General features: G+C 37.7%; 2 protein-coding genes across 3 annotated transcripts in view; one reads left to right on the forward strand and one right to left on the reverse strand.

The window, feature by feature from the left end:
• The window catches only part of LOC145978562 (uncharacterized), a 57,383-nt gene extending 40,140 nt beyond the window's left edge, over positions 1–17,243 (reverse strand). Inside the window, exon 1 of the mRNA XM_083111258.1 lies at positions 17,059–17,243. Coding sequence (XP_082967384.1) covers positions 17,059–17,069 — 11 coding nt within the window. The 5' untranslated portion in view covers positions 17,070–17,243. The remainder of the gene's footprint in view (positions 1–17,058) is intronic.
• LOC145978645 (N-acetylated-alpha-linked acidic dipeptidase 2-like) overlaps positions 1–20,344 on the forward strand; it is a 211,601-nt gene that overhangs the window by 186,430 nt on the left and 4,827 nt on the right. The gene's annotated exons all lie outside the window — the stretch shown is intronic.

The raw sequence follows: 20,344 nt of genomic DNA on the forward strand, positions 1-20,344 counted from the left end.
CCGAAAGTCTCATTATGTACTAAAAGAAAATAATGAAAATGTACTTTTTAGCATTTGTTGTACTATAATCGATGGTTATATATTTTCTCTGAACTTGGAAGGCAAGGATTGCATTATATTGGATCATACTGCTTAGAAGGACAGTACCAAAGAAGATTTATGCACACTACTACTTATGATTATATGCATAAAATATTAATCAGGAATTTTACTTTTCGCCAACTGGATCTAACAGACCTTTTTATTATTCAATAAATATTCAATTCTTTATATATTGGACATTAATTTCCTTATTTCTATACACATTTTGGCGATCTTAAGTACACGTAAGCTAGGTAATAAATACGTATTTGATGTTATATCTACATTGTTATACCATCTTTTTACGTATTCATGTAATAATAAAAATGCAATATTAATACATTTACATATTTTAATTAATTTTTAACTTAATTATCAAAATGTAAACATTTTCATAATTATTATTATTATTATTGAGACACTTGGTTCGGAGCCCCCAAAATATATTTCTAGATACGTGTCTGATTGACACGCACTATTTTATTTTTTTAATCCCAGGTGAGAGAATTACAAGTCGATTCACACCAGTGTGCACCGATCTGACAAAATTTCTCATCGTGAAAAAAAAAGCCGTCCACCCACCTCAAGAATCGTCACTATGGCACTGGCCATTGATGAATATTGCTCCACTTTACAAAAATACCCGGTATTATGCAAGGTATTTTAACTCAAATTTCTCCTAAATCTTAAGAAGTGTTTCTCTGTGGGTTCAAGTTTGAGGGCGATTTTCTGTAGGTTTGTAACCACAAATTTTAATTTTCCTTTAATATTCTACATTCCAATTACGATTTCTGTCTGATTGGGTATAGTATTACAAATTTCTAACTTGATGGAGTATGCGAAACTATAAATCTTTTCATTTAGTGGGAGGAACTGTCTCAAAGTTGGCTTGTGCTATGTTCGCAAATTTACGAATACAGGTCTTATATTTTTTTTCCGGGATGTAAAAATAAGAAGGTGTGAAGTGTAGAGCGAGATCCATAATGACCGTGTTTATTGTCTTTGTTTTGTTTTGTTTATTCTCTCTTGAGAACCTCAATAATTGGAACTAAACCTGCTGACAACTTCTATGCACTAGCATAAATTTATTCCTTAAAAACACGTAAGTTAGGATGCAAGGGAAAAGTTAATGAAAATTGTCATATTAAGAATACCTAGGTACTTGTGCACATGGCTATTTGTTAGGACAAGTAGCACGGTGCTATAGTGCGCGTCAAATCTCCTGCATATGGCCTTGAACGGCTGAACAGCACCAGAGAATCACAGACGTGCGGCGTTGCCGTGCTCTCCGTGACAAGGCGTTTCGCTCAACCACGCTGTCTCTTTTCCGTGTGAGATTTCGACATGGCACCGCTGCAGTACGCTGCTATTGGCTATCGCTATATGCAGGAGATTTGACGCGCACTCTATATGCTTTTACCTTACTTTCAAGACTCGCGAAATATGAGTCATTGTTTAAGTAAGTGGGAGGAGGGAGAAAATTTATACACATTGTTTAACATTGAGTGTCTGCACACACATGAGCTGTAGAAATCGAAAACAATGTCTGTTGCATCAAAGTCTCGAAACTACTTTATTTTCCCCCGCCCAATTTTGCTTCATTACGTATATTTATTTCGCAAGGCGTGACATTGTTCGTGTTCTGTTATTATGCCAAATGCTAACTTTAAAATTTAGTTTTTGGTATAAATAAATGTATAATAGATAATTCATTTTGAAGAATTTTGTTTGTTGCATTGCGGTCTTGGAAGTGTCTGTGTATCTGCACACTGACTTTGTTTTGTTTACTTACAACTGTGGTTGTTTTGATCAAGTTGACTTAATTTTGTATCCACAGTAGCAAGACGAATAACGGCTGATATTCAAGACATTCGTCTTCCAGAACATTTTAATCTGAAGGGTTACAAGACAAAGGAATCTCCAGGAATTTTATTCTTTAAAGTTGGCAAGCTTATATGCCACAGTAGGAGAATGATGCTAAACATAGCACAATTTGAGCATCGTTCGCACGTGTTTGCATAATGGGAAATTCTAGCATAATTTGCAAGCTTGCTTTTCTGGGAATGGAAAATTCACTTCAAAGGACGATATTTTGAGAAATTAAAAGTAAAACTATATCCAGATCTCATTTCTGGTCGACAAGCTTTCCCAATCACACCCTGTTTATCTTTTATTTATTCTGCTCAGTTTACCTCACGAGAAACATTTCTTGGAAAGAAATCGGTAGAAAGTTGTGGGGCACAAATAAAACAAATGTTCGCTTTGTAGTCGACGAATCATCTCAAACTCTCTCGTGGTGGAGTAGTTAGCACATCGCGCCACGACGCCAGGGGTCCTGGGTTCGAATCCCGGCCTGGACATGGATGTTTGTGTAGTGTCCATTCATCAAATTCATAATTTGAGTTGGTATTTTAGGTCCACTTTATGCACAGTAAGGCTAATTGGGACTGGAACTACAGTTTAAAGATCAATTTCATCCAAATCTTCGCAAATTAGTCAAAAATGGCAAAAGCGAAGTAAAATAATGCAAATCAATCAATCAATCAATCAATCAAACTTTCTCTAGTTCAATGTTGAACTCATCTCGGAAAATAGATGAATAACTTAAAATTACAGTCATCCGAAAAATAATTATAATAATGAATTACTGTTACTAATTATCAATAATGGCAATAATTCATTATTATTATTATTATTATTATCATTATATATCATAGCACAATTTATCATCATTTAGCATAATTTTACAGATTAAACTGTGGCCTTCCCGATGGCGCGGTGGTAGCGTCGTCGCCTTGTAATCAAGGGGTCCCGGGTTCGATATAACCGGCGGAATCATATAGTGGTTCGGATCCCACTTTAAACTATAGGTCCAGTCTCGATTATCCTTACTGTGCATAAAGTGGACTTATAACGCCAACTCAAATAAACAAATACAGATTAAATAACACTTTTTCTTATCGGAAGGTTGGCATGGCAACACTGCCCATTTCCCAATAACGTTTCTTCTGTTTGGCGACTCGACGCTACAAGCAGACACGGGGACAGAGGAAGCTCTTTTGGGTTTCTCGCGGTGGAAAGACGAACAGGTGGGTGTGGCGCATAGCTGTAAGCAATGCGTTACAGTTCTGATGTCACCCGAGTGACCATGAGCCAGAAGAGGGGACATATTTCATAGAGCGACAGGAACAGTTTCCGGTTATCCTTTTCTGTAGTCCACTGAATGAGATACTTGTGTGTTTGCTACTTTTAGTACGAGAATGCAAATACACTGCGAAAGCAAACATGTGAAATATTTTCCTACGTGAGTTTTAAGGCTACACTACGTAATAACTAGACTTCGCTTTTAGGCTTTTAAACTATTTTTTCCTTTACAGGTGTTTTAAAAGAAATAAGTTATGTCAGCGTTTCGTTAAAATACATAAGTGATGAAGTTTTATAGTGCCTAAGAAAACCTATTTTGCTATTTAGAACCTATTTTTGGTATATGAGCAGAAATAAAGCCTTTTTTGGGGGTTTTATATATTTTTAAAGGTTTTTACAGTATTTTCATGTCACACAGAGGCATTTGCTTTGTTTGGTCACGAAAAATTTCAATGACGAACGTGTTTGAAACGTGCTTTCTATCGATATCCCTTCCTCCAAGTCCATGGTGATTTTTCAAAGCTCTAAACAAAGCAAAATATCTGGTGCCACTGTTACCTGTACAGTCCAAACTGGTCCGATCTGTGTGGTCTTACTCAGAACTTCGGTGCTTTGTGGCATTCACGCCTTCCAAACTAACTTTTCAGCATTGAAGTTTGCACCACTGACTATGATTTTGTTGAAAGATTATTTTCAGCATATAACATGATCTTCACAGACAAAATTGCGGAGTTTGACTGTAGATAACATGAAAAAAATATTATTGCCTAACTATACAGCGAAGAGTGGATTTTAATAGCAAATTTCCAATGGCAAGTTCTGCCATCGCCGTAGGGTTAGGCAACACACATAACGTTATGCAAGATAGTGTGTATTTCAGGATATAGGAGTCCCATTTTCATTGTCGGTGAAATTTTTCTGGAATTTTGAACTATTTTAAGTTTTTTTAATCTACTTCAGGATTTTTCGAGCCAAACTTAAGATTTTTAGGACCTATTTTAGGATTTTTAGAACCTATTTTAGGAACCAAAAAGCACAATTTTTAGAACCTAAAAATCCGAGGTCTACTAATAACTAGGGCTCGGGAGTTGACGACCTAAAGAAATGCCAAAAAGTGATGATCTTAAAATTATTAAAAAATGACAGAAAAATGGTAAAATATGACCTAAAAAATAATTTTCGCTCTGAAAATGAAAGCTTGATTTTTTCATAAATTACAAAAGAATAGTTGAATTTGATGAATCCCGTTGTTTGGTGGTTTAAACTACTGAAGCAAAGGGATAAAAGCAATTAAGCTCTAATGTCGTATTCTTTATTTTTACTTCAAGATTACATAAAATACGTGGACATTGCAAGGTTTTCTGTGTAAGTCATTCACCTCCTTTCAAAAAGTTGGCCATGCCGCATGCACAGTACAGTAGTTGGCCAGCATCTGAAAATGCAGTTGTGTTTCGCTTGCATCAGATTATAATTTGTTTACACCGTGATTAATTTTACTTTAAAACCACGGAATAAAGCGATAATAGAGGCCAGCAAAGGGAACCTCAATGTAGGCTCCACACAAAGTATTTTAAGTTTGCTGAAGCGAAAGTAAATTTTCGGGGCTGGTGCTACCATGTTGTAAAATAAATGAATACGTATCACCTTGGGCCCAGAGGCTGTTGGTGTACACGTGAGCCACGAGTCCCGAAGAAGTATAATCACTCCGCTTAAGTACTCACACCCGTTTTTGCGTACATAAAGATGCTAAATATATTGGCAACCTTTCACTGATAATAATAAAACGTCAGAGTTGTATTTCATGAAAGACTGTAAAATATGTTATTTTCTTTTTACAAATTTGCAATATCTCGATGCAGTGACGGCGATTAGGTGTCAAACTGTGAGGGTTAGGGACAGTTTATTTTCTTATGGTAGACAAAGTTTATCATTAAGAGGCCGTAGTGCGGGGAAACGTGTGTGGGGGGGGGGGGGGCAACTGCTCACCTAATCGCCACCACTGCCTTGGTGATTTTTCTGTCAATCACGAGAAGATCGATGTTATTGAGCTATATATGATTCAGAATCTACAATATCAATATTGCACCGAGGTAACAACATCAAGCAAAATCAAGAGAAGAATAAATAATAAAAGAATAGCAGTGTTCACTCGGACCACAATGCCCATAACCCTCAAACTAATTCCATTCCGTAAGCAGGTCTTAGTGATTCTGTGATTTTAAAAATGCATCCTGGAAGCCCTCTTTTATGAGGGTGCCCAGCACTGCCTTCAATCGGGGAAAAGAAGAAAGTCACAGGGACCAAGTCAGGTGAATAAGGTGGGTGGGGATAAAGAAAGGTAGCCAGCCATCGGTTGCCCAGGATGATGTAGCACACAGGCCCTCAAGGCATCACCATCTCAGTGCAAGATGGCCCGTTTCTCCTGGTGTGGCCTTCATATTGGGAGTTTGATCTCAGACTCACCCACTTCGCTCTCCTATTGGCAGGCGCCGACGATCTCTAGTGTGTCAATCACTTTCGCAAGGTGACTGCCAGCCTCACACGATGCCATTCTAGGTACACCACATCGCACATCGTAAGTTCGCTCTGGGTTTCAAGCGGCATCTCTGTCAGATCACTCTCAACTACGATCGCTTCACTCATCATTCACCTCCGCTGCGAAATAACTTATGAATTCAACTCAGGCTCACTCTTCGATCGTACGTTTGCACATAGGCTCACACAGCGCCTCAGCGAAGAAAAATAAACAGCCGCACATGAGGTCACTATATCGGAAAGTTCCACACACATCACGTCCTATCATTAAACAGATGTCGGTGTAACACTTCGTCACTATTCCAATAAGAGGTTGCCTTATTATTCGCACGATGTCATAATTAATCGCATGGTACTACTTGTCTTCACAGCGTTTCATTCTCTTATTCCATAGTAAACATCATTCGCATATTTTTTTCTCCCAATGCAAAATAACGCCAAACATCACTTGACGTCATCTCTTTCACCATTTAATTATTGACTTTCCACGGCTTACTCCTCCGAGTGAGTCTGGATCGTACAGTTCCATTTTGCATCACATATCCTCACACAGGGTCAGCACCGAATCACAAACTTGTCCTCTATGGCATACTTTGACCCCTTCCTTTTGCAAGGTGGGAGAGTCTTGTACGATTTTCGTCACCACATTTTCAAAAATGCCACATCTCTATCTCACTATAAGGCCGATGTTATCAAATGCTGCCGACCCCCGTGGCAGAGTGGTTAGCACATCGCGCTACGACGCCAGGTGTCCCGGGTTCGAATCCTGGCCTGGGCATGTTAGTGTCAATTCATCAATTTCATCACACCATCACTCATCCCCATCTTCGCAAATTAGCCAAAGTGGCACAAAAAGCGAAGTGAAATAAAGCAAATCAATAATTCATTATGAAATGCTGTCCCTATCGCAATCAAACCCTTTCCTTTACACCTAGGTACTGTCCCATTGTGAGTGTGTTCTCTAGTTCGCACAACTCTCCACCCACATTGCGAATTCTTCCTCCCAGAAGGCATATCTCCATTGTAAAGTCGTTTCCCTTACCATACTGAGTCACTGTTATAATTAGACCTCGGATTTTTAGGTTCTAAAAAGTATGCTTTTAGGTTCCTAAAATAGGCTCTAAAAATCCTAAAATAGTTTATAAAAACTTTAAATTAGGTTCCAAAAATCCTGAAATAGGTTGCAATTTAATTTAAATTTAATTTAATTTAAATACTTAATTTGGTACAAAATTTCTGAAAAATACTGATTAGATACAATCGTTAAAAACTAAATTTCACAAGAACCGTAATAACCAAATATTAATTTTCTAAACAAATTTTCATTTCTTTATATCATTTTCAAAATTATCTACAAATTATTATAATAATGCACTTGTGCTGTTAGAAAATGTTACTTGTTGATATGAAAAATGAATTAAGTATGTATAAGTTGCTGCACAATATCAGGATGGCTACTCACTTGGAATTCCTGGAATTCCGGAAATTACACGTGAATTACTGGCTCCGGAAATTATGCGTGAATTATTGGATCTGGAAATTATTAATGAATTTTGGCAAAACATGAAATAAGGTACAAGCGGATGTTTTCTCTATTCCAATTTTTTCTCCGTAGACGTGAAAAATTGCAACTTTTATTAATCCAAATCCCATTCAATTTATACATGTTTATAAATGCCCTGAGGCAAGTTTCTCTCAGTTGAGCTTTTATTTCATTCATTTTTTTGAGGATGAAAAAGAAAGCTACACAGAAAATAAAACATAATTTTCTCAATCCGTTTACTTTGTTACTGTCTTTTACAGAACAATCTATCTGACAGACGGAAGATTATTACAAAATAATATATCTTGAAGTTGATTAGGTAAATTTTTTGGTACTTTGGAAACATACAAACCCTTTATATTGTCAATATTTCTGTATGTGGAAGGGAGAGTGAGAGTCGGTAATACGTAAGGTTGGAATAGAGAAAACATCTGCTTGTATCCTTGAAGTTTTGGAAAGTTCCCCTTGAAAACCAGGAATTATACTACAGTCGGGACGCGCTAGCAACCGGCGTGGAACCACCCGCTCTGGTAGTGACGCGCCGTTGCCGGATTGACCTACTTCAGGATTTTCGCGAGCCCACAAAAACACGTGTAGGATTAAACATCTGGTTAAAGTCAACAACGGGACCCTTCCATTGTTCTCATTCCGACTCTGTTCATATTTGAAGGAACAACGTTAACTACTTCTGTTCTTTCATTCATTTTTTATGTTTGTACATACAGGTAGCTCGAAGCATTAATAACACATGTACCAAATGTATCATTAATGTTACGAAAATCGAGCAATTGCCAAGCGTTTCGTTGTAATTTATTGAACTCTGTATTGCCAGAGCCTGTATTCTCATGTAGCTTCCCAAATTATCTCACTTCACACAGCCACATGTGCCTCCCCGATGGTACAGTGGTAGGGTAGGCGTCGTAGCCTTGTAATCAAGTAGTCCTGGATTCGATACCCTGTCGAGGCACATGGTGGTTCGGATCCCACTTCCAACTGTAGGTCCATTTTAGATTAGCCGTAGTGTGCATAAAGTGGACTTTAAAAACACAAACTCAATCAATTAATTCACACACAATTGACTTGTTCTTGATAAATTCTTCTCCGTAATACAGTAACTCAGTTCTGTTAAATTCTGTTTTAGAGGTTAATTTTTGTTGGTTCCGCAAAATATAATTTAAAAACGTGTTAACGAAACCAAGTTGTACGTAATTTGTTTATACGTAATTCGCCCTAATTTTCAAGAAATATATTTCATTTGAACGTTCTGAAGCTTCAACAATGTTACAGAAGTATAAATTCCATGTCTTTACAAAACAAAGGGCGAGTTTCTTATACAAAAACAATAGGCGGTCGATATCGAGTTGCGACAAAGACGAACGCCGCGGAGTGACAAAGAAGGCAAAGAGAGGCGGCATGAAATCAAATTAGAACGATTTGCTACAGTTGTTCACAACACAAGAAAAAAGATGCAGGTTGCTGATCCTTGCAATGTGCCATAATAAAAACACAACAAAGGTTCTTTCAGTGAAGGCTTTCGGTTGCTGTGTAGAGCAGGAAGAGAAAATGTTTCATGCTTGCCAGAAAGTAAAATTCACACGGGAAGTTAATGTTAACCTACAAGAAACTTCAGATTCAAACTTCTAGATTCGTTAATTTATCACTTTACGACGGAAATAACATATAATAGCATACTGATACGTACGTGTTTAATTTCGCGTGACGTTTTATTTTTTCCCGAGCTTGCCTACAGCTGATTAGCCTGTCCGCCTGTCCGCCTGTTTGTGCGAACGTGGCAACGCAGAAAACCCCCAGCCACATGGCAGCCAACGAGGAGACAATATTTGGTCACGTTCTGCCATTCTGCGTTCTGATTGCACACCGCTTCTTATCGCGGCCCGACATTTTTGTAGTAACACCATGAATCTTTTTGCGTTATCCACACTCAAACTCCGCCTTTTGTCTGTGAGGATCATTTCATGTGCTGAAAATTATCTTTCAACAGAAACATAGTCAGTAGTGTAAATTTGAATGCTGAAACATTACTTCGCAAAGTGTGAATGCCAAGAAGGACCAAACTGACACGAAAGTGGGAAAGGCCGCACAGATCAGAAGTAGTGTTGCCCACGGGACGAGACGGGGACAGGCTTTTAAAAATTCGAGACGAGACGAGATTGACCATGTGTCATAAGACAAACGAATATTTTCGAGACGAGACAGCATTTCCACGAGGCTCCACGAGACGAGACAGGCCAAAGTCTCGTCTCGTGGGCAACACTAATCAGAAGTTTTAGTCTATGGTCCAAGTGGCCAAAATCAAGAATTCGGTATAATTGGGGTGTACTAATTTTCCTTTATACCACAGTTACATGGTTATGAATGGATGCCAAAAAACCATGATTGCCATATCAAAGTCGTAACTAATAGAAATGGCGGCCAATCCAAGAAGCGGATGTTGACATTCGAAAGAATGACTGTATCTCTGAAACCAACGGCCCGATCTCAACAGACTTTTTTTTCAATGAAAGCTTAATATATGTTCTATATTTAATGTTGTCTTTAGTTTTTCGATAGGAGCAACCGTTAAGTAGTTAATCACGGATTAGTAAAAAATAATCGTATTTTTTTTCTATTAATTTTATATTTATCATTAATTTATTAATAATCTAGGCATATGAGAAGAAAATGTTCGAAATAAACATTGTAGCGTAAAGGCTTATCTTTAATTTGATATATTATACTTGTTGGTTTTCACTTTAGAATTCATATAAAACAAATTAATTATGTAGTGTGTGCATCGAATTTTTCTAGCAGCATGTGTCCTTAGTCCTATTTAATTACACGTATTGTAACTGGTATTGACTATTGAATAGCATATTATTGTTATATACATACAATCACATTTAATAATAATCATAATAATTGATAATAGTATTATTATTATTATTATTAATAATAGTTGTTTTGCTGTTGTAGTATTAACTAGCCATTAATTTTGTTTAATTGTTACCGACGTTCATGGAAGAATGTTATTGCTTGATTGAAATTAAAATTTTGTATGCGTCAGCACTTAGGCTATTTTCACCCGTCATATTATATGAGACCAAGACTCTTACAATAAATAATAATAAAAATCACCATGCGTGTCTCTAAAATCTCTTTACCCAGGGTAAAAACCGAGGCGGTACTAGAGCACTCAGCACATATATTCCTATGAGTAATACACAGGAGACCATACATACAACCATACAAAGGTAGCCTCCCCGATGGCTTAGTGTAACGTCGTCGCCTTGTGATCAAGGGGACCCGGGTTCTATACCCTGTGGACGCACAAAGTGGTTCGGATCCCACTTTAAACTGTAGGTCCACTCCGGATTTTCCTATCTGTGCATAAAGTGTACTTAAAAAGAAAATCTCAAATCAAACAACACTTCAAAGGACTGTGCTGGCCGTAGGTTCAGACGCCACAGCCTCGTTGGTCTCCAAGACTAGTTGCTGAGGTGAAGTACGTGGAAATGAGGTTAGCATTTGGGAGGGAGTGTTCAGAAGAACATCATAACATACGTGTATACTCGTTATTTGTTATTACAGCTGAAATGTCTGCTTTCAAGAAAGTAAAAATCTGTAAAAACAGAAGACGGACCAGAGAAGCTCTTTAATATGTGGGAAATGTATTCACCAAAAGACATAGACAGTTTTGTACAGTGCTGCCGTGAGCAGAAATTTTAATTGAGAATAAAGATGCATGATTTATCGGCTGAAAAATTTCATCGGATGTGTCGAGCCAATTTGACTAATATCAAGACTAGAAGCAGATGCTTCATCCTCCCATTTGTTTTCTGAAAGTCGTCCATGCTCATGAAAGCATGCCGAGAAACACTTGAAAAGGACACTCACAGATAAACACATCGTATACATCAAGAATTGTGTTTCGTGTGACAAAGAAAGGAAATACAAGAGAATGTGAAGATCAAGGGAAACACTTACTCAGGTTCCTGAGCTGGGAATTGATAAGAGATTGCGTGGGACTGCAATTGAGAAAATAGTGGAAAAATCATCGCAATCAAATTAAGGGAGATCTTAGCTGCAGAAGAATGTTATCATAAATCTTATTACTTTACCTACACAAAATTCAGATCAGATATACCTCGAAATATTTGTGAAAGCAGCTAAGCAAGAAAATCTGCATTTAAAAAGTTATGGTATATATTTTATTCGAGAAATTTGAGGATTGAACCTCAAAGTTACTTCCTTTCAAAACCATTAAGGATGATAATCAAATATAAGAGTCTGCCGAGAAAAGTTAGCTTGTAGCAAGAATTTGGTCCCTCCTAACGTATTCAGAATTGACGGTACGATAGGTAATCTGACTTTGGATTTGCTACTTCTAAACTATCTGAGGACGTAAATCATATTAGCAGCAGCTCTTGAAATGGAAAAATGTTAGCTGAGGGGGTGTTTGGTCGAGTTAGCTGAGGGGATGCTTTTATAGTTTGAGGTAACTGGGGAGATGATTTGCGAACATTTCGCTAGCTTTGTGGATACCATTCCCAAGCATCGCCCCTAACTTTGAGCACTGATTAGAAGAGCACATTTTGGCTAAGGTAGGGGGAACCCTATTCATGGAGCTGCTAAACACATACAGGAAGTTGCAAAGGTGTAGAAAAACCCTATCATAATCTCACGAGCTTTACATGAATTACGTAGTCATACTTCCCAGCAAGATTGCCTTTTAGATAGTTGCAATTTAAATCAAATAAGCTAGAAATGTAACTATATTAAAGTTTCAGAAATAGATACAGCGTTTGTGTATAGAACAATTGCCCACAATTTTTTTACAGTATGTAATCTTGCATTCACGAAACTGATATGGCAATACTTTCTTGCTTTCTCCGGATAACTTTAGTACTAGACCTTTGTGGCAAGTAGAAGACATTTTTTTGGCAATAATTATATTGACACGATAGGAAGTGCTAGTCTCACTTAATGTTTTCTCTGTGTGGTGTACATTGTCAATGCTGCTTGTTTGTCACACGAAACACAATTTTTGATGTATGTATACGATGTCTTCATCTGTGAGTGTCCGTTTCAAGTGTTTCTCGGCATGCTTTGATGAGCATGGACGACTTTCAGAAAATAAATGGTAGGATGAAGCATCTGCTTTCAGTCTTGATATTAGTCAAATTGGCTCGACACATGCGATGAAATTTTTCAGCCGATAAATCATGCATCTTCATTCTCAATCAAAATTTCTGCTCACGGCAGCACTGTACAAAACTGTCTATGTCTTTTGGTGAATGCATTTACCCCACATAAAATAGAAATTCTCTGGTCCGTCTTCTGTTTTCACAGATTTTTACTTCCTTGAAAGCAGACATTTCGGCTGTAATAACTAATGACGAGTATACACGTATGTTATGATGTTCTTCTGAACACTCCCTCCCAAATGCTAACCTCATTTCCACGTACTTCACCTCAGCAACTAGTCTTGGAGACCAACGAGGCTCTGGCGTCTGAACCTACGGCCAGCACAGTCCCTTGTAGTGTTGTTTGATTTGAGATTTTCTTATTAGTACACTTTATTCACAGATAGGAAAATCCGGAGTGGACCTACAGTTTAAAGTGGGATCCGAACCACTTTGTGCGTCCACAGGGTATAGAACCCGGGTCCCCTTGATCACAAGGCGACGACGTTACACTAAGCCATCGGGGAGGCTACCTTTGTATGGTTGTATGTATGGTCTCCTGTGTATTACTCATAGGAATATATGTGCTGAGTGCTCCAGTACCGCCTCGGTTTTTACCCTGAGTAAAGAGATTTTAGAGACACGCATGGTGATTGTTTATACATTGTAAGGTGCTTGGCCTCTTATAATATGACGATTGAAAATAGCCTAAGTGCTAACGCATACAAAATTTTAATTTCAATCAAGCAATAACATTCTTCCATGAACATCAGTAACAATTAAACAAAATTAATGGCTAGTTAATACTACAACAGCAAAAACAACTATTATTATTATTATTAATAATAATAATAACAATAATAATATCAAATAATAATAATAACAATAATAATATCAATTATTGTGATTATTATTAAATGTGATTGTATGTATATAACAATAATATACTATTCAATAGTCAATACCAGATACAATACGTGTAATTAAATAGGACTAAGGACACATGCTGCTAGAAAAATTCGATGCATACACTAACATAATTCATTTGTTTTATATGAATTCTAAGGTGAAAACCAACAAGTGTAATATGTCAGCTACAATGTTTGTTTGGAACATTTTCTTCTCAGATGCCTAGATTATTAATAAATTAATGATAAATATAAAATTAATAGTAAAAAATACGATTCTTTTTTACTAATCCGTGATTAACTACTTAACGGTTGCTCCTATCGAAACACTAAGGATAACATTAAATATAGAACATACATTAAGCTTTCATAGAAGAAAAAGTTTGTTGAGATCGGGCCGTTGGTTTCAGAGATATAGTCATTTTTTCGAATGTCAATATCCGCCATCTTGGATGGCCGCCATTTCTATTAGCTACGACTTTGAGATGGCAATCACGTATTTTTGGCATCCATTCATAACCATGTAACTGTGGTATAAAGGAAAATTAGTACTCCAAAATTATACCAACATTGGTGCCAAAACTGAGAATGGGGAGGGTGGGGGGGGGGGGGTAAGGACAGTTTACTTTATTTTAGTAGGCAAGGCTTAGAATTAAGAGTCTATAGTGCAGGGGTAAAAAGTATGTGGGAACTGAACTGTCCTCTTTCTGTCGTCACTGTTGCCTGCAGATAACAGTGACGTCAGACATTTTTTGTTTTGTTTAATGCTTTGATAAAGATCATATACTTGGAGGGAGGGAAATCGACAGAAAACATGTTTCAAACACGCCAGGCATTGAATTATTTCACCACCAAACCTAGTAAATTCCTTTTGAGATATTTAAATCCTGTAAAACCTAAAAAATATATAAAATCCTAAAAAAAGGTTTAATTTAGGCACATATACCTAAAATAGGTTCTAACAAGCAAAATAGGTTATTTTAGGCACTATAAAACTTCATCAGTTGGTTCGTTTTTTAAATGAAACGCTGACGTAACTTGTTATTTCTTATTTACCTGCAAAGGCAAAAATAGGTTTAAAACTTAAAATGCGAGGTATAGTCATACCATGCAATTGTTCACGTTCTCACATAGCGGTATCATCATATCGCAAGGTAGACTCACTTGGGTTCATTCTCAAAGGAGGGATTAGGTCCTTCACGGCCTAGACTTCGTATCGTGATGTTGTCTTCAGCCTCACTTTCCCGAACACGAAGTTCCCTTCCGTCTCTCATTGTCTTTCAAGAAGAGATTGAGTTCTAATTTGGCATCTTCTCCCTCATATCGCACGTTCCGACTCCTTTCCACTTCACTTCAACCCCATTTTTACGTTCGACCAGTCTCACACTTACGGTCCTTACTTCGACCTTGGCTCGAAAAGTTCATTTTGAAAATTAGTTTCGATCTGCCTCATCTAAGATCAAAATACTTCGAGGTCTCGTTTGAATCAAGTCCGCCAGATGAGGTGGTCGTCCAAGGTTTTATAGGCTCATATGGTCTCAGGTTGACACCATGAGGCATCTTATGTATATGTATACACAACGTCACTTACACAACGTAATCACTGTTGGCCTCACTCGGTGTAGCATTTATCATTCCTGACGTTGCAAGACCTTCAGCCTATCACTGCATCACAGTCACTTCGCGATTAAGTCCTCGGTCGCACTCTCACGTGCCTTCCGTGCTGAGACTTACTGCAAGGCCTAATGTCAAGAGGCTGCGGTCCATACATTGGGTACCTCTGGTATTTTCACGGTATAGTGTTCCAGTAGCGTGTCCACCGAAGACGACTGTACAGTATTTGCTAGCATTATTATAAACCTATAGAAAAGAGTAATACATATTTGAACTAGCAACGTACCAGAAAAAAGTGAGTGGGGCAGAAGGGGAAGCGGGGGTGGGGGGGGGTGGTATTTGCTAGTGGATGCAGTCACACCTAATATACCTCCTAAATACCATACAAACAAGCATATTTGTGTTACAGAGCATTTATGTATATAGTTCTTGTTGGCTGGAGGGGGCAGGCCGGTTAAGTGGCCAGCTGTAACCCCGCCCGCCTGTCATCAGACATCGCCACAGATTTGAATATTACACAGCTAATGCATAAATCAAGTCTACTATTGCCGATCCCCAGTTACGAGTATCGCACTTTGAGGCTGATGTTAGCAAAAGAAAGTTCCACCGTGAATCGAACTTTTGCAGTAGCACTCACTGATAAAAAAATAGTCAACCACTGTTACTGTTTTAATATGAGAGCGAAAATTCCACAACAAACAAACACTGACGTTTATGGCAATTAAGAGAAACTATAGTAAAATATTCATAAAAATTTGCGTACTAGGAATGCAACTAAATTCTCATTCAAAGAACCAAGTTGCTTCGTTCCAGCTTGAAGGACATGCAAAAACAAGAAAGCGCCTACAGGATAAACCACCCGACACCCACGCGAGAATATTGACGAACTTTTGCCTGGACATCCCCTTCCCTACCTTCTCTTTTCCCAACATGTACCAGGAAGCAACAGAGAGTAGGCTGTTCTTTTAGCCCCCAAATCACGGAAAACACAAGAAATGAACACATCTTTACCAAGATGATAAGGATTGTAAGAGGAAATGTAGAAAATAATAACATTCATTCCCTATACTTAGTGCATATTTATTATTTTTATTCAAATGTTAAAGACTTTCCTTTCTCACAAAATAGTCGTATTTGGGGGACGATGATCTCGACAGTAAAAGCGCAAAAGACTCCATACTGGGCTTTAAAACCTAGCATCGCATATAATGTCCACACATTATTGAAAAGTTACATATCTTGATTTCGGTACATATGTTACCTACAATTTATTTTACTTTTTCTCTCAAACAATAAATAGAGTGTCAACAAGATCACTGTATAAACGGGGCATTTACTGTTACTAGTGTTGCCCACGGGACGAGACGGGACAGGCTTTTAAAAATTCGAGACGAGACGAGATTGATCATGTGTCCCTTTGACAAACGAATATTTTCGAGACGAGACAGCATTTCACAGCATTTCCACGAGACGAGACAGGCCAAAATCTCGTCTCGTGGGCAACACTAACTGTTACCAAGTAACATTACACTGTTTAATGTTTTCAGACACGATTTTCGTCCATTGCATTATAATTAGAGACCGGATATTAGCCACTAAAAATCAAAATAGGCAGGCAAATAGACATGAAGAGGATTTTTTACGATTTTTACGATTCAGAAAATATTGGCTACTCTACGTTTCAATTGTTTTAATGCAATGCAAAGTTAACTTCGAAAATCATGCAAATATGCATTTACAGACATGAAGACGCGGAATTAGGCAAAATTAAGTTTTGTGTACGCAACCCTAATACCCTGACATGAGCTTACATTACGTTTTTTATGACATCTGAAACAATAAAATATAGGCACTTTGCCTGACATAGTACGGTCTTTATAATCACGGTTTTTTCAGGTCCCATTTGTGGTGGAGACAGATTCAAATTGTGCACTTTAAACTGCAAGTTTGTTTTCTATTAACTTGTTGGTGTGTAAGTGGACTCTTTCTGCCAGTATATCATGCAAAAATCTTATCCAAAAGCCTATAGTTATACTAATGAAGTACTTACGACAGATCCATGGCTTCGACTTTACTTCTATACCGGATGTTGTCTTCCCAGAAGAAACTCCAGCGGTTGCCGAGACACAAAGACGACACAGACAGCAGATACGACAGCAGTATTCACAAAACTGCTCACTGCACCGACGACACTTAAATCAAAACACAAAGATTGCACACGGGCGGCAGCGACTGTTGCCAGTTACCAACCAAACAACTGAAACTTCTCACTGCACCACCGACGACACCTTCAGACTGCGCTGGAAATATCCACGGGTCTCCCTTTTGCACAACACTAGAGCAACCTTGCTTTCTGACGTCACCGGGAATGCTTTTATTGTTAGGCTAAATGCTTAAGCTGTTAGGTTAAGCTAGCTAAGTTTAGTTATCTTAGCATAAATAATACATTTTCAGTGTATTTATGCTAATAGAACGAAACCTAACATACCTAACCTAACAACATCGGCATTTCTCATCTGACGTCAGAACACAAGGTTGGTCTAGTGTTGTGCGTTAACGGAAACCCATTTCCACGTCGTCTACACTGGTACTGCGAAAAGGTGGTGGTAAGAAATATGGCGAAATGCTACTGCTTTCGGTTGCGCAATATTCCACCCGTTCGGAACTTCATCGATGTGAGGGATGATCATGATTAGGTAGCGTAAGATCCCTGATGTTCCTTTGCTCACCATTGTCACCTATCACAACTGTTATTAGTATTTGTTTTACTTCGTGAAATAGACATATTGAAAACGGAACCCTGGATAATGTTTGCAAATACGTATATACACAACTGATACTCTCTCTTCCACCATGACGCCATGTTTTACCCATGATTCCACTGTGCTTTACTTCTCAACAATTCATGCGAATGATAAGTGGTGTTGATCCTTTTGGATTCATCGCATGAATAAAGGAACGAAGGGTTTTATTGTATCAGATATTCATTGATGGCGTATTGAACCAAATTCCTTATAATATAGAATATCGCTTTCTATCACAAAAGCGCCAAGTCTATTTCCCCATGTCTAGATTCGAGCCCGTGCCCGAGGGGAGGGGGTGAAGAAGGTCATACCCCCTCCCTCGAACTATGAAATATTTTAATGTGAACGAAAATAACATTGACGATTTTTCAGGTATTGCAAATATTTCTATTTTGTGCTTGCATAAATGAATGGGTTGTTTGTGGAGAGAGGCAGGCTCCAGAAGTCTGCAGTATCCAATATTTGGTAATTATAGTTTTATAACCATTGATGTATCCCGATTTAGTCCGGACAGTTCATTACTTTTAATCCCTGTCCCGACTTTGTTTTGAACCGCAGTCGTGATGCGAAAATTTTCCTTTTTAGGTTAACTTACATCCAGACATGTTCTTCATTGTAAGAATCATAAATAATACGTATCATTTAATTTATAAATATATTATTTTCTAAACATAGAATTATCATGGTTGTTCAATAGTGTTGGTATAAGAAAATTAAAGGAAATTTGAAAACATAGTTAATTTGCGGAATACAGTACCATTCGAATACTTCTAAGAATTCAATGTAAACAATAAGCACCAAGCTGTACACCGTGTGACAGCCTTTGTCAGAAAGCGAATGTGTTGCTGGTTGTTTGTCGGGTCAGAGGGTAGAATTTTTTCCGTTACTTTGGGCCATAATATTGCAGCGATACAATTGTATACGCAGATGCAACACTACCATAGTGTTGGCGGTCTCGTACTTGATGTAGAATGTTCGATACTGTTTTAATCTGTAATAAGTTGTAAAACACTTGTGTGTTTGGCTTTTGATTGATTGATTTGACTACACTGACGTTGCTATGGCACAATACAGCCAGACGTTCATCTTCGAATACATGTCCAGTAAAACTTCTCAATAACGGACAGGCCTGGGGGAAAAATAAATGTCCGTTATTAAGAAGTGTCCGCTATTCAGAAAAAGTATAGGATGTATTTACACAATAGGATAAGCATATTACAGTACGTACTTTACGAACATAATGTTGATGACTTCAACTTTTTCCTCTAAAGTCAGTCGTTTGCGTTTCTGCGACATTGTAGCATATAGCCCAGTAAATGAAGGACCGAAAATGGTGTCGAGCTGAAATAATTTATAAAAACCTATTGTTTCCAGGGTTTGCTCTTTGTTACTTCCCAAATGAAATCCCAAAAGTCCCCTAAAATCCGATGTGCGCATCACCTCTAAAATGGAGGACAAAGATGGCGGCCGGGCTCGCAACACATGCTGTCCTTTTTTCTTTAATAACTTTCGATAATTTAAAGCTAAGTCATTCCTGTTTTCACTATTTTACACAAGAAATTTTGGAGAATCAGATTATGTATTAAAATATCCGGAAAATACGTATTTAACGATACTAACAACAAAAATGTTACTTTATTATTTCCACACAATTTCATTTCTCCACCTTTAAATATAAATATTTATAAAATTGTGAGAATAATGAAAAATATTCGAAATGGAATCCGTAGAGATTTTATCTGACTGCAAAACGATGCTCTTGATAATAAAATTCAGCTTACGATAAAGTGATAAGGGACTATTTAAGGGGACACGAGTGAAGCTGTTTGTTGTTCACCCAGCTATGCATATTGCACTTTTTAAGAAGCCCACTCATTTTCTTTTTTTTATCACGTAGGAGGAATTTCTTAAATATTATTCTCTCCAATAATATTGCTTGGTAGGCTTAATATGTGTAGTTTGTTGGTATCATTTCATTCACGTCATTCATACTACTGGAAGATAATCCGCTTTCATTAACATGCATTAGCTCTTAAAGAGCAAGTAACGAAAAATTTTCGTTGTAATCACATTCGGAAAACAAACACTAGGATTCTTGGTGAATGAAAAGATGAACTCATAAACTCTGTCGAAAGGTGTGTCTAAAAATAGAAGCGTATGGAAACATCAAACCTCAGTGCGATTTATACTTCACTTCTGTTTGCTTGCGAAGAAAGTAAGAAAACGGGACAGGGTTCCTGTATTGGTACCTTTGACCAGCCTCTTTATTGGAAGGCTGTAGGAATTGTCGCATCAGCTGACCCAGACAGTGATTGAGCTAAAGTAGTAGTCAAACTGGGAGGATTTCACCAATTAATGTCATATTTAGGTACTATTGGACACATTATGTCAGGTAGTGGCCTTGAAGTACTTTGGGCTTTGTTGTATGCGCAAAATACTGTTGTTCACATGTTAAATGGAACTGCATACGCAAGAGCACTGAGAGCACATTTTTTGACGTACATAGCAGTCTCCCAGCAGCTATGGAAGTAT

Source organism: Lepisma saccharinum, chromosome 25 (assembly GCF_977018435.1).
Source record: "Lepisma saccharinum chromosome 25, izLepSacc3.1, whole genome shotgun sequence".
Lineage (NCBI taxonomy): Eukaryota > Metazoa > Arthropoda > Insecta > Zygentoma > Lepismatidae > Lepisma > Lepisma saccharinum.